General features: G+C 36.7%; 1 protein-coding gene across 1 annotated transcript in view; it reads left to right on the top strand.

The window, feature by feature from the left end:
• The window catches only part of OXCT1 (3-oxoacid CoA-transferase 1), an 88,501-nt gene that overhangs the window by 32,285 nt on the left and 28,865 nt on the right, over positions 1 to 27,351 (top strand). The window contains exons 8-13 of the mRNA XM_032205369.1: positions 14,112 to 14,219; positions 16,933 to 17,044; positions 17,534 to 17,628; positions 18,129 to 18,177; positions 21,609 to 21,681; positions 22,444 to 22,519. Of these exons, the coding sequence (XP_032061260.1) occupies positions 14,112 to 14,219; positions 16,933 to 17,044; positions 17,534 to 17,628; positions 18,129 to 18,177; positions 21,609 to 21,681; positions 22,444 to 22,519 (513 nt within the window). The remainder of the gene's footprint in view (positions 1 to 14,111; positions 14,220 to 16,932; positions 17,045 to 17,533; positions 17,629 to 18,128; positions 18,178 to 21,608; positions 21,682 to 22,443; positions 22,520 to 27,351) is intronic.

Raw genomic sequence — 27,351 nt, 5'->3', positions numbered from 1 at the left:
GGATGCCACAGCCATGGAACTCAAAACCAAACCTTGGTACAGGAAGCAATTCTCAGTTTGGGATGGGCACTGCCTATGCATTAAGATGTCTTTCTGGAAGACTTCAGTTTAGGGTTTGAGGTCCAGTTTAGGGTTTGAGGTCCAGGAAGACACAGAACCAAGGTGTACCCCCTCCTTCTGAGCAAGTGCTGCAACACCAATTTGCATTTGATAGCCATTTTTGATAGCATTATCTAGGTACTCAGGGATGACCGTGTATGTGCTCAGTGGACAACTGCAGAAAGCATTGGAGGCGACTGCAGGATAGGAACATTTCGTTTGGCACAGGGTGGGTACTGAACTGCTTAGTCCTATGATATCAGCAGCTTTTGGCACAAATTACAGTAGAATGTTAGTTTCCATAATATATACACTTATGTATGGAAGTCTTTGTATCTAAAGCATCTAAGTGTTAGTCAGCGACTTTGACTGCATGACTGGATTTATGTCCCTAGGTTTGGGTTAAATCCCATATCAGGGATATTTCTAGATCTGGATTTAGATAAATATGAACCCAGGTATAGACTACAGACATTGCAGTATCCTTTCTCAAAGGTAACTGAGATGAAAAATTTGAGTGAATAAAAAAAGATTTGAGTGGGATAGTAACTATGAAATGCAGGCTCGAGATCCTTAGAAAGCACAGAATGGAAAATGGCAAAATATCAGGAATGGCTTTTAGGAAGACAGACTTTGTGAGCTCATAGATTTGGTAAGTGAAAGCTTCTGAGACATCTATTTAAAAAGAAATGAAATTAAAGAAGGACAGTTAAGGGCTTGAAAAGAAACTTTTCTAGGATGGAGAAAGCTTTGGGAGAGCAGTAGAGTATCACCTTGATCACAATCATCACTATCTCAAATGCAGAAAAGAAAAATGACAGAAAGTGAAAACAAGGTCAGATAACTGAGGCTGAGCATTGCAAGAATACAACCAAGCAAAAAGGATTATGCGTGTAGAAGCAAACTCAGAAAGCTCCGGTACAGTACAAAATAAAGAAGACTTTGAAATGCCAAGAAATCTTTAGGAGTACATACATAGTGGGCTAGAAGACTAGGGATGTTTGTATTTCACTTTCTGATGAAGACAGTAAAATTCTCAATGCAAAGTATTGGACTGGGTTTATTTGGCAAGGATTTGATAGACCCCAGCAGTGGACTGCAGGGGTGGCCTCTGTGAGCCAGCAGCTGCCCCATGTTCGATCAGAGTCAGCTCCAAAAGGGACCTGCTGCTGCCCAGAGCTGAGCTGATGAGTGACACTGGTTGGGCCTCTGAGAGACTGGACTGAAGAAAGGGAAAAAAAAAAAAAAAAAACAAACTGCTGCACAGCAGCAGCTGGGAGAGAGGAGTGAGAACCAGCCCTGCAGAGACCAGGGCCAGTGCAGCAGGAGGTGCTCCAGGCACGCAGCAGGGATCCCCTGCGACCTGTGGGGAGGCCCCTGGTGGAGCAGGCTGTCCCCCTGCAGCCCATGGGTCCCACATGGAGCAGATCTCCACGCTGCAGCCTGTGGAGGAGCCCTGGTGGAGCAGGTGGATGTGGCCTGGAGGAGGCTGCAGCCCATGGAGAGCCCCCGCAGGAGCAGGCCCCGGGCCAGAGCTGCAGCCCGTGGAGAGGAGCCCACGCAGGAGCAGGGGGTCTGGGGGGAGCTGCCACCCACCCTTGGGGCCCCGTGCTGAAGCAGTTTGCTCCTGGGGGATGGACCCCGTGGTATGGAGCCGTGTGGGAGCAGGTCTCGAAGAGCTGCTGCCTGTGGGCAGCCCCCTCAGGCTCAGTTCAGGAAGGACGGCATCCTGTGGGAGGGACCCCACAGGGAGCAGGGGCAGAGAGGGACCTGAAGGAGCGATGGAGACAAAGCGTCAGGGACTGACCACAGCCCCTGTTCCCCTGTGCCACTCAGTGGGATGGGGTGGAAAAGGGTGGATGGGAGGGAAAGTGATTTTAGTTTGCTTTTAGTGCTTACTGCTCTAGCTTGTTAGTAATAGGCAATAGACTATACTAATCTTCCTATGCTGTGTTTGTTCTGCCTGTGACAGTAATTGGTGAGTTTTCTACCTGTCCTTATCTCAACCCTTGAGCCATTTTCCATTATTTTCTCTTCCTTCTACACTTGAGGAAGGGGAATGAGACAACCATGTGGTGTTGGAGTTTAGTTGGCCATCAGTGGGAAACCACCACAAGTACCATGAAAGCTGAAGGGCTTAAAGTTTTTTCTGCCTTGTCCTTCAGTAATGTTAAAAAGCAGTTTCACTGTTGTGGTGCCATATACAGAAAGTTGAAGAACAAGTTTGAGAAGGACTGGAAACTACTTTTTTTGAAAAGTAACTCATAGAAGCTGTTGCACACCATTTACTTCCACAGTAATTTTAGTTTGCCAAAAGGAAGGCCACTGCCAGATTTTAATGTTCTTTTGTTGTTTTTATTGATTTGATTCTTTGATTATTTCATTTTGTCTGTACATGCATTAATTGAGAGAGAGCAGGACAGCAAAATATTTTTACAGCTGTTGGGCAGACCATATTGAAATGTTCTGAGAAGCATTAGAATAGACTGGGCTAGAAGAGATTTCAAGATGTAGTTCTTTTTGTGTGCTTCTGATTTTCAGGGAAGGAAACTTCTTTAAGAGTTAATTTAGCTGTGGGGTTTTCCTACTGGTGATTTTATTTATTTTTTTTAATCTATAACTTTAAATTATTTGGGTTCAGATCTGACACTTTATTGCTGGAGTAGTAAATGCTAAGTTGTTGAAATTCAGAGCAGATCAAAGTGTTCAGACTTTTGTTCAGTCACTTTTACCTACATGTAATATGGTGCTGAAAGAGTTGAATTTGTTATTCTTTTATCCGTCTTTTTTTTTTTTTTTTTCTTTTAAAATTGATAATTTCTGGAATGAATATCATGAGCATTCTCCACATTCAGTTTCAGAAGTTCAATGTAGATGTGTTGAATTTAATATTTAATGAAAAAATCCTTTTATCCTTGTCATGTATGTTAAGAACAAATATGACATTCAAAAAGAACAGTCTAATGCAAGTCTGTGGTTGATCAGTAGATGCTGCAGATTGCCAGGAAGTTATTGTGCTGTGAAAAGCTCCGTTGACTCCTAAAGCAAAGTTCAAGGTGGTTTGTTTGGTTGGTTTTCTTGTAACAATTTTTAGAAAATCCACTATGCTGTGCCTTAAAACTGTGCATTTTGAAGTACATGTACATTTATTTTACCATACTCATGTTCTGTTAAGAGAACCTGAATAGGATTTTAAAATATTATAGACTAAACTTTTCATTGTATGTATTAATATATACAATCAGTTAATGGTAGTTCTTATGCTCTGCTTTGTGCTTAAGATACATTAATCAATGTATGATTTCTGTATTTACATTTTAAATCACTTTTTACATAATTGTATCACTGAAAAGATGCTGTGGAGAGAGTCTTAGGGATGATTCAAAGACTATATGTGCATGCATATTTCTATTTAAGTCTTAAAGTTAAAATTTGTTTCCTATGCTATTAATAACTTTTTGTCAATTCTGATGGAGATTCCTAGTATACAAAGTAATGAAGATTTGAAGTTCAAACTAATAATACAAAAACTTAGTTCACAGTGTGAGTAATACCTACTGGCATGAAACAGCATTTCATTAGGTGGCCAAAATATTGAGATTAGAAAAGCTGCATCCTTGTAACTCATACTGGGATGAGAATTTTGGAGTCATCACTTGAATCTGTAGCTCAGATTTTATCTTCTCTTGCAGCATCCTTCCCTGAAAATGCTTTAAAATAGTATTATTAAGTGAATATGAAAATGATGATTTAAAGAGAAGTAAAGGATCGAGATACCAAGACTGTCTTGACTTCATAGCATACCGATTTTTCTTTTCAGGTGTGAGTATTTATTGCTGTTCCAGCAAGCTGTAAAAGATAGTAAAGTAATGAATGCAGGCCATGAAGTAGTTCTTAATTACCATTTCACAAACAGGCTAAATTTCGTGGTGTTCATTTGAAAGTAGACTACTCTTGCATTTTTTCTCAAACTATGTTAAATTGCTGTATAAAAAACTTGCACTCATGAAGTCCACTGTGTGGAAATTCAGTCCTTTGAATTAGATGTTCTTTGCCACTTGTGATTAAGCCAGAGAAAGTGACAGATAAACTATTTCTAAGTCATGTTTGGTATTTCTTTTTTTTTAAAAAAAAATAACTGAAAAAAAATAGGGACATTTGACCTCCCCCCTTATGTGATACGTAGCAAATGGGTTGTGTAAGCCAGTATGCTAAGGACCACTACTGCCCTCCTGGTTCTGATGATAAAGTTGTAGGTGCTGCCTCTGACTTAATTATGCATAGATATATATGAGTATATACATATATATTCTGAATTTTGAAAGCAGTATTACTTTAACATAGATTCTAATTGGCAACTTCAAATTTGGAGTTCCACATTTAAGATTCAAAGTGCTGAACTTCACTAAGCATCAAGAGCTGCAACTGAATGGACAAGCACATCTAATAGTTTTTAAGTAAACAACTTTTTAATAAAAAAATATTTTCAGATACTAATTTTGTTCCCACAAATAAAATTTAGACATTCAAATTAGACCTTCAAATTAGACATTTGCATTTTTATGCAAATATTTTTTGGCTATTTGAAGTCCAGGCTGATGGAAAGTATACTGATACCTCACAGTTCACCTTAATTTTCCTAAGTGGATTAGAAAAGTTTTAGTCACCTTTTTCTAGTTGCTTTGCTTTGCTCTCAAGGTTTGCTGTTATTTGCTATTTATTTATTTATTTATTTCATGTTTGTGTCTTCCAAAGAGTCTCATAGCTTTTGCAGAATCTTGAGATGAGGCCAGCTGAGAAACGTGCTTTCTAGCTTGGACAGTTGCAATGTTTGGTCACCTCCTGTAAAGCATGTAGGATGGGTTATGTGCTTTGTATTTGTCTTTGCCACCAGCAACTAGAAGACTATCCCTGCCCTGAAGTGGGCCATCTCTTGATTTCCCTGAGCTGGCTATGCAGGCATTCAGTTTCTCCTGTCATTCATACAATGAGTAAAGCAGTTTTTACATGTGTTTGTCTCTACAGGAATTACATTTTACAGAAAAGTGATGGTAGATGCAAGGTGCTTCATTCATTCAAAATTAGATCTAATCTGGGATTTAAAGAAACTCCAGATTTAAGGAAGTAAATTGAGCCATGATAAAAGTAGAAATGATCTGCTGTTTGTGATGAATGACATCAGATTCCATCAGGGTTGAATATGTGCTAACCAAATGTTAGAGTTAGACATCTGCCAGGAAGTTTACAGGAAATGGAAGAACCAGATGAATTATATGAAGTTAGCCACTCAACCACCCCTTCAAGGCAACATTTAGACTTTCCATCACAAGAACAAAAATGGCTAAATGAATGCATAGTTTTCTGAGAGTCCTACATTTTTATTTGAATAAATAGTTTTAATTAGAGACAGCAAAGATATCTATGATGAATGTATTTCTACTCTGAGGTCGCTCGGGAGAGGAGGATTACAAAAGCAAAAGGTAAACCGGTTTGCAAGAGTTGTATAGGAGTTCTACTAGGAATTTTATGGCAATCAGTATTGCCTTGATCTGCTTCGCTGGTTATTCTCCCTGATCAATAAATACAGAGACAGAATGGAAACCCTGCTGAGATCAGGAGATCAGAGGTACTACTTCTTATAAGTTACAATATCAGACGTGCTAAAGGCAATTCTGTACACATGTTAGAGGGAAGGAAATCAGAATCAGAATTTTCTCATTAGAGTAAGATAAAACAAAACTACATGTATTTATTACTTCTGAAGTGAAAGATTGATTTAATATGTCTATGTCAGTTTCGGCCTCAAATAATATTTTTTGATTCTGTGAAGCACTTATTCCTGTTCATTATTCATATACATGTTTAGTGTTCTCCTTCCCAGGCAGCATTCAGGAAGGGTAGTAATTAAGTGTAAGAGAAGTTTTATTTTTCTTAAGAGTTATAACTTAAAATCACTTGATACTCAAATTCCTGTGGTTTCTGATGAATCTGTGGAAACTGTCTAAACCTCATCACATACTATCTTCAGTTGTTTTCTTTCTTTCAGTATTTTCCTTGAAAAACACTCTGGCTACTTTCTTCCTTAAAACTGCAGAAGAGTTGGTCTTTAATATTTTGGATTGGTTTTCTTTTTTTTGGATCTCTGCTATGGTCTTGGAGGTCAAATATATCACACTGATCCCTCATTGAGGAGGAAAAAAGCAGTGGTACTATGTATTTTTCAAAAATCTTTCTGAACTACCACTGTCTATAATGAACTTCTGAAATAAGGATAAGTAATAAATACGTGTACGTAAAGTGGCATTTCAGGATGATGTGTTTTTTTGTCTTTTGTATTGAAATAGCTCAAGGTTTCTTTTTCTTACCAGAGAGAACCACCAAAACAATCTGTTATAAAATAGCTGCTACTGCATTGTTTCACCCTGATTACCATCCTGTATGTATATATCATGCTTAGCATGCTCTGGGCTGATTCTTATTTAGATGTATTCGAGCTTCAAAGGTATTTAGAGAGACATGCATAAGCTGGGAATTATAAAGAATTCCTTCCTGGATGCTGCAAATAAATTTGTTTTGTATTTGGTTGTGTGGTTTTTTTTTTTGTTTTTTTTTTTTTTTAAGTTTTCCTCCTCTTCCTTCAGTACTTAAATTCCTCTTCATTCATTTTTGACAGTAAAGCCTAAATTTGTCTCCTGACCTTTAAGTTAAATTTTCTTTGAATGCGTGGGAGATAAGATCTTTTTCAGTCTCTTTTCATTTGTCATTTCTCTGATATGAATAAGAAAATATAATCTTTTGTTGAGATTAAAGATAACTTCTTTAGGTTTCATTTCTTCTTGATAATGTATGAACAATTTTAATAATAATAATAAAAAAGCCTGTTACTTATTTTTACCTTCTTATCAGTCCAATAGTTCTGAATCTATGAAAATAAGCAGTGAAATACAGGAATAATGTATTTAAAGCAAAGTAAATTTCATTTTAAAAAATGTTAAATGATATAATTCCAGTAGAGTTATTATGTTAGCAGCTACACTGTTCAGGAATGGAAAGATATGGGATGTGGTCAGTAACCTTATTCCAGCAGATGTACCTGGTACAGGCTAAACAGGTTCTTTTGCCATTAACAAGCCCTTAACAAGTGAATAATTTGTTCAATGTCTGCTGGATTTAAAAATAAATAAATAAAATTACCCCCCCCAAGCTCTTCTCCCATTATTTTAATTGTTTGAAAACTATGTAATGTAATCTAAAAATTTATTTTCCAAAATTAACTTTTTCAGAGCTGAGAAAGCAATTTTATATCAATTCAATGGGAATGGTTATGTTCCATTTATTGTCAAGAATTTAGATACTGAATACAAATTGGGTGCTTTATAATTAAAAGGTGAAAATATAATTAAGTTCCAGTTTCTGTTGTCACTACTGTTATTCAGTTCAGTGTGATATAATTAAGAATTGAGAACTATGAAATCACTCGCTTCAAGAAAGCACAAATTGCAAAATCCAATCACTATTAGTGTGAGTTTATTGATGACTTCAAACTATCAAAATATGTTTATATCAAAACAAACAGATTTTAAGGTTTTAGGAAGCCTGCTGAGGTGTGCTTACTGCAGGAAGGTGGGACTTCTGGCTTGGTGTTAAAGCAATCCCTCATACTTTTATTTCAGGTAATGAATTTTACAGTTGAAAAATAAGGCCAAAATTCAAATGAATGAATTTAAGATGGCAAGAAAATTGCTGTCATTTATCACTTTTTCTTGTTGATGCATACAGAATTATATAGACAAACTTGTGCAAATAATCATAGAATCACAGAACGGTTTGGGTTGGAAGGGACCTTAAAGACTGTCCGGTTCCAACCCCCTGCTATGGTCAGGGACACCTCCCACCAGACCAGGTTGCTTAAAGCCCCATCCAGTCTGGCCCTGAGCATTTCCAGGAATGGGACATCAACAGTTTCTCTGGGCAACCTGTGTCAGTGCATCAGCTCTCTCATAGTAAACTATTTCTTCCTAATACCTGATCTAAACCTGTTCTTTTTCAGTTTAAAGCCATTCCCCTATCACAGTCCTATCGCTATACTCCCTAACAGAGTCCCTCCCCAGCTTTCCTGTAGGCCTCCTTTAGGTACCGGGGCAAACAACCAATCAAACAAGTATTTCCATCAATTTAAGGGAGTATTTCAGTAACCAGTAATATCTGGCAGACGCTGGTTTTTTTTCTTTGTTACCTACTTTGCAAACATCATGAGGAAAAAAACCTGCAAGTTTTAGTTCGTACATACAGAGTCATTTTTACAGTACTTATTTACAGGCAGTATTGATTACAGGCATCTATTGCTGAAGTTGCTACTCTTTATAAAAGCACTTCTAGAGCATTTCAGTGAGTATGCCTAAAGTGATTATTTTGGATAAAACTGCCCAGTTATATATGTATGAAAAAAAAAATAAAGGCAAAGTGCATTGTTTAAGAATGTTATGGTCTTACTACTTTTCCTTTGAGAAATTTTAGTATCTTCTCTCTCCTTAAAACTTAAGAATATTGTGTTCCTGGTAGTGCTAAAAGTTGAACAATTTCTAAATTTCTGAAGTATAATTCTATGTGTGCGATAGAGCTTTTTTGGAGGCCAGCAGCTAATTTATTCATATTTTTTTTTCATTCATACATACAAGCACACAACTTTACAGATAGACAGTTTTTGTAAATAATCAAGTATGCTTCCTCTTTTCTTTCAAGGTGTTATGCCAGAACAGCTATGCATGAGTACCAAGAGCAGGTAATTTAATGCAGCCTATATACTTCTTTGCTGTCACTAGTACAGCGTGGAGGAAGAGGTGAAGTACATGGAATGGAAAGTGGCTGTTGCAGGGAATGGAGGCAGCAGATACAGAGAAATGTGAGAAAAGAGATTAAGCCATAGGCAACTAAAAGTGAAGGTAATTGAAGAGATACAGAACAGAGAAAACAAAGGTGAAAGGAGTATAATCTAGCAGGGGCTCCTAAATTATAAGAATCTATAGCCGCATGATGGAAAATGTAAAAGATTCATGTCAGTTTTGCTTCCATAATGTTCAGATATAAAATACTGGCAACGTCTCTCACTGTTTTTCTTCTGTGCTCACAGAGGACAAGTCTGCTAGAAACCAGAAAATACTTCAGATACATAGAATATTCATTGGCACAGAATAGACGAATCAAAACCAACTGCCTCCTATTCCTGTATTGCAAGAAAAGGAATTACCCGGTGAAATCACAAGAATATTATCACAAATATTTTTCATGCTATTTAAAACTGAGAAATGCAATGATATGATATCATTTGGGTGTTGAGGAAACTATTAGACGAGTTTGTGGTCCATCAGAAGCTATGAAGCAAGGTGGTCTATGTGCAGCCTCTGACTGAAGAGGTTCCTAAACTGTAGGTGCTAGAAACTGGCAGGAGATAGCCAGGAGTATCATGCTGTCTTTTAAGCTTCTGTTGTTTGCCAAGATGGAGGCTTACTGGACTAACTGGACCTTCAGTGTGACGCAGATCAGCCTCATTAGCCTAAAGGTTCTCTAATAAATCTGCACTTTACAGATTTTTACTGTTCCCGTGTCTTGATACGCTTATGAAGAAATTTATTCCAAGTCTGACATGAACACAACCTGGCTGGTTATGACCAAGACATACCTTTATCAGACTACTGAGTAGTTGTTCACTTTTAAAGTTGTTGTAAAAGTCTCTTCTTCAGGATGGAAATAGACTGATGGTTATTTCATTACAATGGAAACTTAACAGGAATTGAAATTTCATGGTGTGGCTGATCTCAAAACCAGAAAAGGACAGAACAGAATTCAGAACATCTATTTCATCTCCCTGCATTCAGGCAGAACTGAGTAAATAATAACCTACTTTGCTCTTCCCTCTAGCCCAGTAAGTCTGAATAGTTTGTTCTTAATTTCCAATGACAATTTTCAGAGTATATATTCCATCGTTTTACAATATCAAAGGTTTTTGTTATACTCAGTCTAAATAATTAAAATCAATTAAGACTGACTTTTTTCTTGTTTGTATTAGCTATGGGGAATGGTTTATCACAGTTCCTGACTACCTTCAGTCTTCTCTGGAGTAGACAAACAGACACATCTTTTTCTCATAGCTCTTTCTTTAAACTTTGTATGAGTTTATAAGTGTTACAATGGATTTTGGAACTACATCCTGACTCTTCCAGCAGTGCACTGAAGAAGCATTCTAATAAGCTTGTCTCTAGCATCTAAGGGGTAAATTTGTTTTATTTCTTCTGTTTGTTGTCATGTTTTTGCTAGTTATGTTCTGGTGGGTGTTTTTATTATTTTAGTTTGATGAACTGAAAGGTACTGGGATAGTGAAGACAGTGTTAGAGGAATTTAATAAAGCCATTTTAAAAATAAGTGCATAGATTTTGTTAATCACCTGCCCCCAGCCCTCCACATTGTCTCCCCCTATCTTGTTGTTGATCATAATAAGGTTTTTGGTCATAATAAAAAATTATGTTTACATGTGAGGCTGTGAGGCTTAGTATTATTAAAACTGAGTTTTAAAACAGATATAGCTAAGAACATTTCACATATCATAAAATACCTAATTAGACAACACGAACAGGTTAAAAAGTGAGTTCTCAAAGTAACCATTTTTTAAGTTTCAAGTTGTTTTGACATGAAAAAATGTGTCATTATAACTTCCTTTCCAATTTTTGTTCTAGAACTGGTGTTTGTTATCTTACTGGAAGTTCATAACCTTGAAGGTTCCCTTTCTCTCTCTAGAAGCCTTTAGAAATTCTGAGTTAAAAGTTCAGAATATTAGCTGAATTTCCATAAGCAAAATTAAAACTTCTTTAAAAGAGAAAGTGGATGAAAATTGCAGAAGGAAGTGATATTTTGAAACAAGTGACCATTGATTCTATGAGTGCAGATACCAAAAAGAATGGCAGAAGGCTCTTGTGAATCATAGCAGAGAACAGCTTTTGTGTTCTGCTTGTACTTGCAGATAAACCAGTATTCAGAAATGTTTGAAATTATTCATTCTGCTCCCATTGTCAGCAATCAGCAAGATTTGCAAGGATATTTACACCAAGGAAGGAAACTGATATTGTGAAACTCTTGAACCAATGAAAGGATGTTTGAGTCATGAATCAGAACCTTCCCAGAAGAGAGAACTCAGCCCATATGGTCACTCTTCAGCTTCACCTGTAAAAGATGTGTGAGCAAAGATGTGTGAACTTACTATCACTTTGAGGTTAAAATTGAAAATGAACATGTGATCAAGACAATATCAACAGTACCAAAGTGTCTGATTCACTAATTCAAAAAAGTACAAAAGGTGGTCTGCCCTGATTAGTTCCCTATTTAGGCTTTGTCAGACTTTTTTTTGTGTGTCTCTTGGGCAGGATGTCATATATGGATTTCAGATGTTTACACGGGTTCTTCTCTGTGACAAAATAAAGCCTGAGGCAAATAGAGGAAAGACAGAGCAGAAAGACAAATAAAATTGAGAGTAAAACAGGGAAAAAAGATATGTCTTATACAATTCATACACATCCTTTTAATTTTTAATATAAGTTTTCTCCTAGGTGTCTGCTGGTGGTTGAGAATTAGACTATGGATGTGTTACAGGAAAGACTTACAAAATAATATGCAGTATGAGAGGGAACTGAATATGCCCAGCTGTAGAGATGTTTATTTTTTGATTATCATTCTTATCTAGAAAGATGCTTATTAGGTTATGTCTTGCATTGGTCACAGTAGTGCTTAGTAGAAAGTTATGTTGCTGTTTCCCATAGCCATCAGACTTCCAGTTTCAGTTTTGTTGGCCTGTCTTCATCTGTGGTAGCAGCACTGGCAACACTGATAGAGGTGGGCTGCCAGCAACCTCCAGCGTTTCAGCTGGAGCATCATCTAGTTTCTCTGTGAGCACAGTTTGGAAGGAGAGTTGGAGTAATCAGATCACATTTGTACTTTCTCAATGAGAGTTCTTACTTTTCCAAAGAAATGTGCTGATTAATTTTACTTGCAGAAGTGGATGATTTGTATTCTTGCAAATTTGTGTTCTTGTATTACAGGCAAAATTACAATCCCTTTTCAAAATTCCATTTTATTGTTATATGCATATTTCAAACATACTTAATTTTAATTATACTCGACGCTCATTTGACATAATGGTAGTACATGGAAATTACAGGACACCAGTAAGAATGGTAGAGGGCTGTCTGTGATCACAAAGGTGTTCCAGTCTGCAGGGATCCTTAGGCTCATTTAAAACCCTTAGGGCAAAATACATTTTGTCAGTGTTACACTCATTTAGGATAATGTACTGAGAAAATAAATAATTATGTTGATGGTTCTTGTGAGGAAAGGCTATCTTGCTGATGGCTGTTTCCAAAGAGATAAAATGCTAACCAATTAAGGGAATGGGGTGACTAATAACAAAATCTGGTATTGTTGGATAAATTATTTATTCTGTGTATTCTACAGGGGGAGGGATGCAGTGTGTCAAGTTTTCTGACAGCATAGTTCTGTTGAATTTGGTTGAACTGTGCTAGCAAAGATTTTGATTTTATAACCTCAGCTACTGAAGCAAATAAAAGTAGTTCTTTTTATGATGAAGTTCAAATCAGTAGCAATTAGTATTCCCCAGACCTAATTTTCAACCTGATAAATGAAGACAAACATAATTAGGCAAGGTGAATTTGGGAGTTCTGCTGATAGCAGATCATCTGCTTATATATAGCTTCATTTCAAAGTCAGTCTCCTGATTTTCCTCCCTTTGAGCATGTTATGGTAGTAGTCCCAGCTCTTAGAGAACATCTTCAGCTGTAGGATTTTTCATCTTGCCCTGTGTTTGACTTGGTGTCCTTATTAACTTTAAAATAAATGTATAAAGTAATAACCTTCAATTTAGTGAGACAATTTAGAGAGGACATGGATGCAATTGCACCATTTTTTTTCCTGAATACAGTGGACTGAGTTTTTAAAATACTGATTTCATCATCTCTCCTCCTTTTGTAAAAATTCAGGTAGCCTTGCACTTTCTGGATGTGTGATTCTGATATCTGTGAGCCCTGTGTTTTGTGTCACTGGCTGTTAAAACCTCCTCTTTGCAACCTTTGCCTTACAGCATTCACATCATTCACATCTTGTCTCCTCCTGCTTTTTTACCCCATCCATGGCTTTTTTTTTTTTTTTTTTTAGGGATCATCTTTTTCAGATCCTGTGATCTTCAGTCTGTTAATATTTCTTCTCCCTCTGCTGCTTTTATGGTGGATTTGTTTTTGTTTGTTTATAGCCACACTGCTTGGCACAGTAGGGAGGTAGTTGTCTATCAGATGCGCTATAGATTTTATTATTGATCACATTGTGCAGTAACAGTAGGATGTTACATTGAATTTTAAGTTCTTTAATGTTGCTTCTCTGGTGATGGCTGCCAAAAGATGTAACCCTACTGATATGTCACACGCGGGGTCTTGTTTGGGAATTCTTAGACTTCTTTCAGATATTCCTGAAAGCTTAATTAGCTTCTGATGGCAACAGAAGACAGTTTGGAAGCTATTTAATTTCCTTTCAAGTAGATTATTTCAGATGCTATCTTAGATCCGTTGCTTCAACATCATAAATTTTCTCTGTGGTTTGATGAAGGTAGAGTCCCATCGCAGTGTTTGTCTTTTGAGCTTTGTGACAGAATGAGATGTACTTTATGCACCTGAGATTTTCCAAGAAAAGCACAGTTGTACAACTAGGGTGGTTAAAAAATCAACTACTTCAAATATGTATATAGAAATATCCTTTGAAGGAAGTGTGCTTTTTGCTGCATATGAAAGAAAAGGAAAGATAAGCAGTAAAAATAGCCTATTTTAAATGGAATATCTGTTTTGTCCCATTTCTTGGTTTTCTTCAGTGATTTGATCTGCTGTATATTTGACTGTAATTTAACAGCTAATGAACTCTCTCATTTAATATTGTTTGTAAATATTTTCTTTTTCTCTTTGTAGGTAGAAGAAATTGTTGATATAGGAGCATTTGCCCCAGAAGACATTCATGTTCCCAAAATCTATGTTGATCGCCTGATACAAGGAGAGAAGTTTGAGAAGAGAATTGAAGTAAGTAGCTCAGCTTCTTGGCCATGATATATCTTATCTTGGGTTGCATTTTAGAATTTACAGCACTCTTACTGTAGCCACTAAGTGGTAGCAGTGAAAACCTGTCAAACCTATGTACTGGAGCTTAGGTAGGTGCTTAGTAGGTAGATGAGAGTCTGAGAATTGATTTTTTTGTCTCATGCATCAGCCTCTTAGGTTCAATCCCTAAATAAGCTAGAACAAGTGCCTGTGGTACTTGATGACTTTATTGCAGTTGAAAAATCGTTGATAGAAAATCTTTCTTCATTCTCCTTCTTTCCCCCATTTCTCCGTCTGTAGACAAAAGGGGAACACCAGGACTTGACAATAAGGTGCTTTTTTTTTTTTTTTTTTTTTTTTTTTTTTCCTATTGGGAAGCTTTTGATATGGTAGGGCCATTCTCAGCCCCTTCCATGCCTCACAGTGAATTACATTACATTGCAGAGGTCACAGAACTTTTCTTTTCACTAAATGGGAACTTTTCTAGGCATTGGCATTTCTGAATAAAATATATCAATAGTTATTACAAATTGCAGGAATATTATTCAAACACTGAAAAATTCCAAGAAAATGACCATTATGTAATTGTTCTTTGGGCTTTGCCTCACTCAGGCTATGTCTCTCCATTCATCTTGGTGATGTGACAATGCTCTTAAAGTCCAATTAAAAATTATGTGTTTCTCCAGTGTATCCATAGCCTGGAGATGGGAATGATTCAAAATCTTATTAGAAGAGCTGGTGGAGGGTGAACTACATGACACAACAACAACAAAGAAACATTTGACCAAAAAAAAAAAAAAAGTGCAAAAAGGAATTGTAATAACTAAACTTTTACTATTAAACTGAAGTCAAAAAGTCCTATGAAGTCATAAAAGGCCTTTTCTCTAAGTAAGCTTGTTTAGGTTAACATTAAAACATGCTCTTGGTTGTTGTTGCATCTGCTCATTCTGCAAAAACATTTTCCCTGTTGTTGAGTATTTGACTGGAAAGAGAAGTATCAAACCTCTCATATTTTTCCTCAGGTGTGTTGTGTTAGACTGCTCTATTTCATCCTTTTGAATTGACACCCTATTGTAGAGTTTAAAAGCTTTAAACTTGCAGGGGAGAAACCAATTTTGTATTTAATAAACTTCTGTTCTGATTACAGTTTGGCATTGGATAAAGTGGTGATTCTCTTCCAAGGAGAGACCTTTAAACAAAGTACATAAGCTACTTGATTTTCTTTGACTTGTCTGTGTAAGGGGGGGTGGACACCTAGTCAACTGCCCTCTTTCCTATATGCTTAAGAAAAAAAAAAGAAAACAAGAGAAAGAAAAATGCTACTGTAAACTATGCAACAAAGTTGTAACAGAGATTAATTTTATTTGTGCTTTTTTTGTGCTTCTATGTAACTCTAGCAGTGCTCTTTAATACGTAGGGGAAGAAAATGGCAGATTTATGTACTCATCCATAAGAGATTATCCATAAAAGATTAGGGATGAGAGATTAGGAAGTGTTTGTCCATATGAAAACATTGAGTATAAGTGCTAAGAGGGAAGAAAAGGAATAAAAAGAGCAGCAAGCCTATCGTAATTCTTGCTGGTAGTGGTTCCTGCCTAACTGAGCTCAGGCTTGTTCCCTCTGTTAGGGACAGTGTTTGTGTCATACTTTCTACCTGACTTTCTGTTTGGTGGAGGAAAATCCTTGGTGATTGATCCTAATTTTTCCATAACATATAAGGGAAGTGATCCTAGAAAAAATAGCCAAAGCATAAAATAAAGTCATCAGGAACCTCAAGAGGACTAATACTGTTCCTGACTGCCGAAGAGGAGACTGACCTCCAATACAGAGGGAAAAAAAATGATGCAAAAATTATCTTGTGGTGATGAAAAGGAACAGATGATAGTTTTGCCAGATTTGTCAATTATGTCCTAGTGAGGAGTGAATGTGAGGACACAGTGGGTGCAGGATGTGATTTTGTCCAGATCAGTCTTATACCCATGGGGAACATGCATGAAGAACAGAATTTCTGTAAAGAAATACCTACAGAAAGGATCATACAAAAATCTTGAATGCTGGGCATTTTTCACATATATGTGATTTTGGAAGCATCAATTTAAGGCCAGGAAACTTCAGGAAAAAGACTTCAGACACATTTTATGCAAGATTGTATTGACTTATTTCTGAAAACGTACTTGCCTAACTCCCATTATCTTTACATGACTGGCAATTGTCTGTTTCATGCATGTAAATCCAGAATAGCACCACTGAATTAAATGAATGCAGAAAGAGAGCAGTATGTGAATTTTAGGCTGACATTAAAAAAAAAAAAAAAATCTATTTAGGTATCTCTGGGGCAATGAATGTCAAATTTGCTAGTAGCTGCACTAATACTTGGTGCCTTCTTTCACTCTTACTCTTCTTAACTAGTTGCATCTATGTATCACATATCTTGACAATAAGAACAAGGTACTTGGCAATGTAGACAAAGAAATAACATTATGCTCTAAAGATATCATTGGGGCTGTCTGATGACTCTGTTGGCTTGGGTAAGATTGAATAGATAGACAAAACATCTTTCTTGTAAGAGATAGATAAATAACATTATTCTTAGATGAAGTATCTCAATGCAATCACAGATCAGGCTTTTGTGTTTTGAGAAGCAAGAATCTGGATGTTAATTTTTGCTTATGGTTATTTTTTGTTTGTTTTGCAGCGCTTATCAATCCGAAAACCTGAAGACTCAAAAGCCAAACAAAAACAAGGAGACAATGTGAGGGAGAGGATCATCAGACGGGCTGCTTTAGAGTTTGAGGATGGCATGTATGGTATCCTCCACCTGTGCTATAGGTTAAAATGATGACTTGATAGACGAGTAGCTGCAGCTGTTTTTGTTTCATGAAAGTTAATTAACATGCTCTTTATTTGTCTTTCCAAGAGTCTGGAATTCTTGCATTTTAATAACACTCTGTTGAAATAGAAGGGATGTTAAAGCATAAGATACCTGGAGTATTTATTCAGGCATATCTGCAGAGCTTGTTGGCAGTTGAAAGTTTCGTAAGAATTTCTTTTAAAATTTACCTGCATTATCAATGGAGCTTCGTTGGACTGCTTTTTTGTTTGTTTTTATTTAGTATGTTGACTCAATGCAATTAGTCCAAATGACAAAATAATTCAGCACAAATGTGAGGCATCCTGCTAAAAATTGAAATGTTTATGAAAACAACAGTTCTAATGGTAGTCCAATAATAACTTTGTTTAATTTACTAGTTTACAGTAAATATATTCCTTTTTGCACCTTGACCGATTTTTTTCAGCTAATCTGGGTATTGGAATCCCACTGTTGGCCAGTAACTTCATCAGTCCAGACATAACTGTTCACTTACAGAGTGAAAACGGAGTCCTGGGTTTGGTAAGGATGTATCATAGTCCCTTATCTGCAATACTTACTTTGCTGTGCTGCTAGGTTTTATTCCCTGCTGCTGTCCCCATCCTGATTACAGTTTTACTAGAAATCATATTCAAGCAATATTGCATGGTGATAAAACTTAAAAGGGAATACTATTTTTGCTGTGGTAAAGCTTTACCATATTACACTTGAATACCTCTTTCTGAAAAATGTCTGTCAGTTTGGTTAGGAAAAAAAAAAACGCACAACAGCAAAAAAAAAAACCAGTCTGGTTATTTAATGATTCTAACAGCCTCTAAACAGTATATCCATCACTCTTGATACATTAGTTGATGTAAATTTTGTCTTGTACCATCATGGATAGTGTTGTGCTGAAGAGGAAAAAAATGGATGTTTGTGATGATCTGTTTTCTGCAATAAGCATTAGAAATAGTAAAGCAGTCATGAATTGTATCTCAAAGATATTGTAATATAAAGCTGACATATGTCTGTGTTATTGTCAGGGTCCTTATCCACTTGAAAGTGAAGTAGATCCAGACCTGATTAATGCAGGTAAAATCTTTTAAGTCAATTTAATATATCGAAAATGATTCTTCATTGTTAATTTAGAATTTTTCTTTTGATTTGGCATTTGAACAGACTCCTGGTTTATTTACTTATAAATATTAACATATTTGGCTTGGTTTAGTCTTTGAAATGAAGGTTGGCTTTGATCAATAGAGATATTTAATATTCTAGTTAGAGAGCTTATGCTTTTGTTCATTTTAGTAGCTGCTGAAGGGAGCTCTTTTCCAGGCCAGTCAGTAAAGAGTACAATTTTCCTTTTCAGAAGTGAGGTTGTTTAGTGGAGCTTTTACATGAATATGGATATTTTTTTCCCTGTTCCTTTTCATGTTCTTCTAGAAAATGTTTTTCAATGATTTATGGGTGGGACATGTTTTTAAAGATTCTGTAAGTAGTGCCCTGGCTTCTTTCTGTACAGTGAATTGTGTACATGATGCCTGATTGTATGTTTGGGGAGGGAGCTGTAGCCAGGGCTGGGGGAAGGAGCTTGCTGAGGGATCAAGAATGCTGGAAGGCTGCTTTCCGTTCGCTGGGGGTGGAGTGTAGGTCTCAGGTTATGAAGTGAAAGCAGGGATGGGGAGGCACACAAAGGAGCAGCAGGTCTGGGACTGCTCTGTCTGGAGGAAAGTTCCTTTTCCACATGTTATCACCTGCTATGGCTCCCCTGTATTTCTCCATCTGAGCTTCATATTGCTTCCTGCTCTTTTGGGGCATTTCACCTCAGAAGCAGCCACAAAATGCGAAAATACAAACTTGTTATGGTTTACTGCATCTGCCTGTGATCTGATTTCTGTTGTCTTAATAGGAAGTTGTACTCACATCCCTTCTCTCTTTCTATATAAGACTAAACCTATATATTACATTCTGACAGACTGAAGTAGGCCTTATATATTCTTATATGACACCTTATGAATTCTCATTCATTCTAATGATACAGAATGTAGACCCATAGCTGACAAGCTTAGACTTATTTTTTTAAGTCTCTCTATCTTTCTGTATGCATGTATATAAGTGTGTAAATATATATATATGTATATATATATATGTAGAAAGCACCTTTCTCTGTGTCCATTAGCTAGTCCAATTAAATTCTGAATAGCCAAAGGAAATAAAGCACTGACATCAAATGGGCTTTTAATTTAATATCATGGTGCAGTCCAGCAATTGTTCACTGACTTGAAACATTTGCTACCTGGCTTAACTAATTGATACTGTTATGTTATGCTATGTTATTTCTCTGTTGCTGAATTATGTTTTAAATAAGGAGCTATTTAAGGCCATCTTCTGATCAGAAATTAGAAATTATTAAGGAATTGAGTCCAGTGTTTCAACTGTTGAGATACATTTTATGAAGAAAAATATCAGGGGTACATGGAAGCTGAGTTAATGATTGAAGTTATTTTCAGGATTTAAACAAATACTGAAGGTGTCATTGTAAGGAAAAAAATATTTAGATAAAAATACTTATCATAAAAGGTAAAACAATATAGACCCTTGTTAGAACTTAATGGTAATTTCTAATACAAGTGCATTAGAAATGAACACAGTAACAGAGTAATAATGGGAAAAAAAGCCAAGAACTTGATAAAGACTGAAAAAAATGTTCTGCTTTTATAAGGATATCAAGATGATCTTGTTTATGACAAATATTTTTGAAGACAGAATCTTGCAGGTAGCATAAAATGTTAGAATGCAACATGGAAATCAGATTGTTCTGGTATTGGTAATTTAAAGTTAAGCTCCTTAACATCTTTCTCTGAAGTTGCAATAGACAAAACACAAGATTAGGTGAATCTCTGTTCAGTCACCAAAACTATTATTGGTATCATTGCTGAAACACGCAGAACTGCTAAACCCCACTGATACTTACTTGGATTATGACCACTCTAGGTGCTTTTCCGCCAAATTTATCAAAACATTTAGAAGAATAGATCCTAAATTACAAAGAATAGAAAGAAGAATAGATCCTAAATTACAAGGGAGTAAAATTTAATTCTGTTCTTGCTCATAGCCTGAAAAGTAGCAGTATCAGCCCCAAATTCCATGTTTTCAAAACAAACTCAAGGCTGGGCTCTTGCCATTTTTTTTATCAAATGTAATTGCATTTTTCTGAAATAAGTTTTGTTGTCTGTTCCATTTTCTGAATGTCTCAGTTAGAGTCAGGTTATCTTGACAGTAATTTCAAGGTAGATTCTGTCCGCCTTTCAGCAGATGTGTTTACAAGCACTGACTTCTTGAAAGCATTTTCCAGAACTGGGTAACATGGTGTTCTTGTTACATTGTTCGTTGGCCCTCAGCCTTTTTTTTCTCAGCACTGTCTTAGCTCGTCTCTTTTTCCTGAGGTTCTCACTCCATGCATCTTCTGCATCATCTCTCCCATTCCTTGATTGCCTGGTAGGGAAGGACATTTCAGGCAGTCTCACAGCTGCTCTGGGTGTTTGCATGATGAATTCTTGTGATCTGACTGCAAGACTGCTTGTATAACCTTAACTCTATTTTTTTTCTATTAAGATTTTATTTCCTCACAGTATCTTGGTGTATGTAATACACCAGTTGAACTCAATTAATTATAACAGGTAACTTAGGTCTCGGCTTCAACTTGCCTGAAGTGTTTCCTTCCCCTTTCCCATCCTTTTTGTTTCCTTTTTGTCATCTTTTTCCCAGTTTTCTGGAAACTGTTTAATGATGTCTCTTCCCTGCTGTTGTTGTCTAACTTTATCTTCTCAGTGTCGTCTGGTGCTAAAGTCTGTTTTTTTCTCTAAAGTATCTCATGTTTGGTGGATAATTTTATCCACAGTTGTGTTTCTTTTGACTTTCTATGGGCACCCTAAATACATGGTTGATCCTCAGACTGTTTCAAAGTACTGGCAGGAGAGGAGAGAGACGGCTCTGGACAGAGTCAAAAAACAACAACAACAACAACAACAACAACAAAAAAAACATTTCCAAGTATGCTCCATTGTTTAACCCAAGAACAGTGAAACACACAGAAGCCCTTTTTCTTTTGCACTTAAGGCAAGGTTAGACTAGATCATTTGTTTTTGTGTGTTCTACATCATTATCAGTGTAGACTGTGTTGTGCCTGGTCTGCTCATTCTTCTTTGCAACCTGCCTATCTCCTGAAGATGCTCTTTTTCAGTTTTGGTAGTGCAGAAAACTGAAGTCCACAGAAATTTCTTAACCTCTTGTCTCAGTGCTGCCTTGCTTGAGACTGCTGGTGGTCAAACACTGGCCAACCCTATTATTAAAAACTGTCACAAACTGCTTCCTTGTCCATTATGATTGATTAGGTTTACATTCTTAATTGTAATCGGGTCCATAGTTGTACAGAATCCAACTCGGTGTTCTTGGTTAATAGCTGTAGCTTCTTTTGTCAAAGAAACAAAATATGTACAGGCAATATCTTATTTCTTTTACAGGTAAGGAGACAGTCACTGTTCTTCCTGGTTCTTCTTATTTCTCTAGCGATGAATCATTTGCAATGATAAGAGGGTATGTAACAACACAAACCCTGATCTTTTGAAACATTAAAAGAATAAACTTAGTCAGTGGCTGAACTCATTAGTAATTCTTTGAAATGTGGTTAACATTTAACAGCCTGCAAAATGATCATGGACTTAATCAGTGGTGGTTTATAGAGTATTAGGTCTAGCTATTGGAAATTGAAAAACACTAACTAACAGATACCATAGTGATGTTTGTGTCTACCACCACCTGGACATATATAAACACATTTATAACTAGGTTCTAACAACTACTTTTTGGTCATTTCCAAGTATCTAATCTGTGCTTGCACATTGTGTATTCTCTTTGTTCAGCTTGCAACTATGATCCTCATTCCTCCTCCCTAATGGAAATTCACCATCTGCACCTGTTTTTTGTTTGTTTTTCGGGAAGGAGGCTGGATGCAAACAAACACTAAATCCTAATGGCTCTGAAAAGATAATGAGTGCATGTAAATATGTGAAGGAGTGTACTTAAAAGTATGAGTTCAGAGCTGATTGTCTGTGCATGCAATTAACCAAAACCAGACAGAAACAATAACATTTCTGAGGCTCAGTAGGCAGGCAGGAAAATTTGCAGCAGTGATGTATCTAGAAGAAAACAAAAACCTATGAGTGACAAAATGGTTGCTAAGTCTGTGGTATACCATTTTAAAGGTGATGCAATGAGACTCTGGGAAAAAAATGTAAAGTGTTGTGGGCTGTTACTTGAACATGATATGCTAATTACACACTTTGCTTCTCTTGCCAGAGGCCATGTTGATTTGACGATGCTTGGAGCTATGCAGGTGTCTAAGTACGGTGACCTGGCCAACTGGATGATTCCTGTAAGTAGACGTTTGTATAACTGACAGTGCACCATATTGAGGATAATATAAACATATTTGTAACTGAGAGTCAGGGAAAGGAGAAAAGGCTTGAAGCAAAAGCAGCATTGAGAAGATGGGTCAGGGCAGACCCAAGTACAAATACAGACTGGGAGAAGAACTCATTGAACTCTGAGGAGAAGGACTTGGGAGTATTGGTTGATGAGAGGCTCAGCGTGAACTGTACCTGCAGCCCAGAAAGCCAACTGTATCCTGGCCTGCATCAAAAAAAAATCATGGTCAGCAGGTCAAGGGAGGTGATTCTCCTCATCTACTCTGCTCTTGCGAGAGCCCACCTGGAATCCTGCATTGAGCTCTGGGGTATCCAGTATAAGAAGAAAATGGACCTATTAGAGTGAATCCAGAGGAAGGCATGTTAGTGGAGGGCTGGAGCACCTCTTCTTTAACTCTCAGCCTCTCTTTATAGTTGTTCTGTCTGGGGAAGAGAAGGCTCCAGGGAGGCCTTACAGTGGTCTTTTGGTACCAAAAAGGGCCTACAAGAAAGCTGGGGAGGGATTTTTTGCAAGGATATGTAGTGATAGGACAAAGGATAATGGTTTTAAGCCAAAAGAGGGTAGATTTAGATTGGACATAAGGAAGAAATTCTTCACTCAGAGGGTGGTGAGACACTGGAACAGTCAGCCCAGAAAAGCTGTGGATGCCCCATCCCTGAAAGTGTTCAAGGCCAGGCTGGATGGGGCTTTGGGCAACCTGGTCTGGTGGGAGGTGTCCTTGCCCATGGCAGGTGGTTTGGAACTAGATGATCTTAAACAGCCCTTCCAACCCAAGACGTTCTGTGGTTCTAAAAAAAAAATAATAATAGAGGACATGCAACCTTGAGGTTAACAGTTTTCCTTGGATACTGCTGTCACCAAGCAATAAAATACAAGAAGTCAGCCCTCTAAAGTTATGTTGGTGTGAAGTAATGTGAAAAACTAAACTTGATTTATGTAAGCTGGGTTTTATTCCTTTTGGGTCTATGCCTTTAAAATGTCAAGTTTTCAGCTGAGGCATGATGCTTTTTCTTCAGTGAGCAACAACTCTTGTATAGTTGTAACTGAAGAAAAACCTTTAAGGAAGGTGTGAAATAGTGTGGAGCTCATCGTATAATGATAGAAAATAGCCTGCATTATTTTTCTCAGTATTTCTGTCAGTCTCAGCATTACCATTTTGAATACACCTAGAAGGAAGAACTCATATTTGTGCAGATAGTTCTGCAGGTTTGAATCATAAAAATATAAGCCAGTCTCGTTATTATTTAAGCAACTGATAACATTAATCCATTATTTGAACACACTTTAGATTTTAACATCAGATAACATATGTATTTTTCATATCACTTACAAGTTGGATATTTTCAATGGCTTTCATTACGGTACTATTTTTATCAGAATTACCTACGGAAACAAAAACAAAACAAAACAAACAAAAAAGCATTTTTAGCCTGGTTTATGGTATTTAGAGGTACTCTCATAGGCATAGTTTAATATATATATTTTTTAATCTCTCCATATTTTTATTTCAATTGTCAGATAAATTCTTTGTTCTGTTCTGCTTGGTTGCCTTAGACAGACATTCTCTTTATGCTTTTGCATAAAAAAAAAAATCACTATATTTACATGTCCCTATACTTGTATATTCAAGATTACTTAAGTCTTGAGATTTTCTTCTTTCCCAGTCCTTTGGTTTTACAAAAGCTCTGTTAAATGTTCCTGCACCTGGTAAAGCCTTTTTTCTCAAGTTATTTCTGAAAGGCCCATTAGAAAGCAGAAGGGGGTGGGCTAAATTTTAGGTAGGAAGGATTGCTTTTTTTGTGCTTTTTTGTGCTTTTTCATTGCTTTTGTAAATTGAAGAGTCTAGAGAAGCATTCTTCAAAATATCCAAGTGAAAAAATATTAAATGATCCCTACTCTATAATATTCCTAGGAAATAAGCAAAATGCATGTGATAGCCAGTAAGTTGAAATGGTCAGGGGGAAAAAAAATCTTACTGATTCATCAGTAGATAGTTTTTTTTTCATTCCCCCTCCCCCCCAAAAAACCAACCAACCAACCGAACAAAAAACTTTAATTTCAACTGACCAAATTGATATCTCAGGATATTAAATTTCACACGGTTGCATCTATGCTGAATCTAAAAGCTATTAACTAGAATCTTTATTCTTGAAAAGAGTTATCATGACCAGGAGCAATTCACCACTTGCTTTGTTGATTTCTTTCATTTTACTTGTTTTGTTTATGTTCCCTCCCCCTACTTCCCCCCTCCAAAAAAAAAAAAAAAAAAAAAAGCCTATTATGCTACATTCCCATACATTCCCAGCTTTATTTTTATTTTAACCTCATCTCCCATTGGCTTTTGGTAGGCTTTTCCTGGTATATTCTAAAAGTGCTTTTTAAGCAGTATTCTGGGTTGATAAATCACATGTATTTATAGTTTATACAACAAAATATGCTTTGACATTGCTTAAATATTAAATCAAAAATATTTTTTGCACAGGGCAAAAAATCTCTTCAAAATAAAGCTGTTAATTTTTTTTCCAGAAATATTTTACCACAATATTTAGTTTATTGTCCAGAGCTTCTTTGATTCCTGTCAGCATCAGTTTCCAAAGATAAGTCATGATTGGAGCCTATCAGAATTGTTTCTGGGCATCAATAGAAAAGCGTTTTGCATTAGCAGAAGAGATGCATTCACAAACATGTTTCCTGAAACGTTGGAACATTAAGTTGTATTCTAAGTTTTTCTAAGGACCCTGTAGACCTGTGTATTCTTTCTTTCATTGCTTTGTTCTCCAGATGATTCTGACTTTAGATTTTGTATCCCTTATGAGGGTATTATTGGGCATTATTTTTCATATCTGGCATTGCTTTTGAAGATGTGTCTCCATTCTGTTCAGGTTTAGGCTTCCCTCAGATTCGTGAAAAAAACATGCTTTCAAAATTGGAAAGCAATAAAACTTTGGGTAGCTTTCTTTTTTTTTTTTTTTTTTTTTGTTACCTTTGACGTGTACCTTTTTGCCATCATACACCATGTAGACCACTGTGACATTTTTGCTGTCCTCATTTGGCAGTCATATTTAACTTGGACTGTCTGCAAAGTGAATTTGTATTTCCTTGCGAGTAAATACATTTGACGCTTCTTATATATCCAATCAGAAGCCTTTCCAGTCAGCAAACATTTTTCTTTTGGTTACTTTATTTTGAGATCCATTGGTAAGGTGATTCTTAATATGCTTTTCTGTGCTATTACTATCCTACAGTATGCGTTTTTAAATTTTACATTTTTAAATATTGTACATCTTGAGACAGATAGAAATACTTTAATCTCTCATATTACTCATCATGATGACCAAATTACACTAGCAGCTGTTGGGAGAGAAGGCGTTAACTGAATGGGATTAATCAATGTAGGCATTCGGGTCTCTCTACTTCTCCTGTAAATACGATGATAAGTTACACTCAATTGATTAGAGTGAGATGAACCTATTTTTAACCAGAAGATTTGTGTGGGGTGATACAAAGATCAAAGATGGACTTTGCTAATAGCATAAGACTTCTTTAAGCTTTACTTCATTGTATCATTTTTCATTCAGCTTTTCATTTAGGATTAGTTTGTGTGATTTTTTTTTTTTTTTTTTAACATGCTGTAGCTTTTGAGTTCTTGGATTGATGGTATTTGCTATAATTTTAAAGGCAAGTAATAACTCTAAATTTCATGTTTTGAATAAGTACTATCATGAAACTATCCTTTCTGTCCCATACTTGAGCTCTAGTAGATGCATATTATGTATTTACTTGCACTTGTTAATAGGAACTGAACTAGGAAGGCTCATTGAAATAATTACAGCCCTTTCATATCTGCCAGTTTCTAATGATGAGGAAAGCCCTGTGACTGAAGGAAAAAAGAATATGTTGAGCATGTGCAATAAACAGTGCTGTTCGCTTGGTTACTTACTGAAGAAGTTACTTCCTAAACTGGCATTTATAAAGAGATTTGTTGCATTAAACAAGACTTACGGTTTTTTCTCTTCCTCCTTCTGGTATTTCTCAGACTAATCTCCCAAGGGGGAATGGGCTAAAGTTGTGCCAGGGGAGGTTTAGGTTGGATATTAGGAATAACTTCTTTACTGAAACGGTTTTTAGGCATTGGAATGGGCTGCCCAGGGAAGTGGTTGAGTCACCACCCCTGGAGGTCTTTAAAAGATGTTTGGATGTAGAGCTTAGTGTAGAGTTTACTGGAGGACTTGTTAGTGTTAGGTCAGAAGTTGGACCAGGTTATCTTGGAGGTCTCTTCCAACTTAGGTGGTTCTGTGATTCTGTAATGAGAGGGTTTCTGGGGAGGGAAGGAGAAGGTGTCAAATTTCTGAGGAGCCCCTAGGAACAAAGTGCAGCTGGAAGAGGGTGTCCAAGATAGGTGGAAGGGGAATGCTGAGGAGAAAGCTGTGGAGCAGAGCAGACACATCAGAGCAGATGGGAGCCATGGCTGCTGCAAGCTACTGGTTGGAGCTGTGCTTCACGTCATGGATTAGGACACAGTATCTGGCCTTTGCGTTTCACTCAAGGTATTGCCAGAAATTGCTGTAGCAGAAATTACTGCATCTTTGCAGAGTAGCAGCATAGGCTGTTGTGTTCCAGACTTCCATGCCAGCATCTTAAAAGTTGTGGTATTCTCCTTGTCCATATTTGCTTTACCTGTAGTTCCTTTCTACCTGTGACTTTATGGGAACCTCCTAACAGAAGGATTTTATGGGAATTTCTGTCACCTCTCCAGTGGCTACAGCTTGCTAAGCAATA

The sequence above is a fragment of the Aythya fuligula genome, chromosome Z (genome assembly GCF_009819795.1).
Source record: "Aythya fuligula isolate bAytFul2 chromosome Z, bAytFul2.pri, whole genome shotgun sequence".
In the NCBI taxonomy this organism is placed as follows: domain Eukaryota; kingdom Metazoa; phylum Chordata; class Aves; order Anseriformes; family Anatidae; genus Aythya; species Aythya fuligula.
Note: the sequence above shows the minus strand (reverse complement) of the source record. Positions and strands in the feature narration are given on the sequence as shown.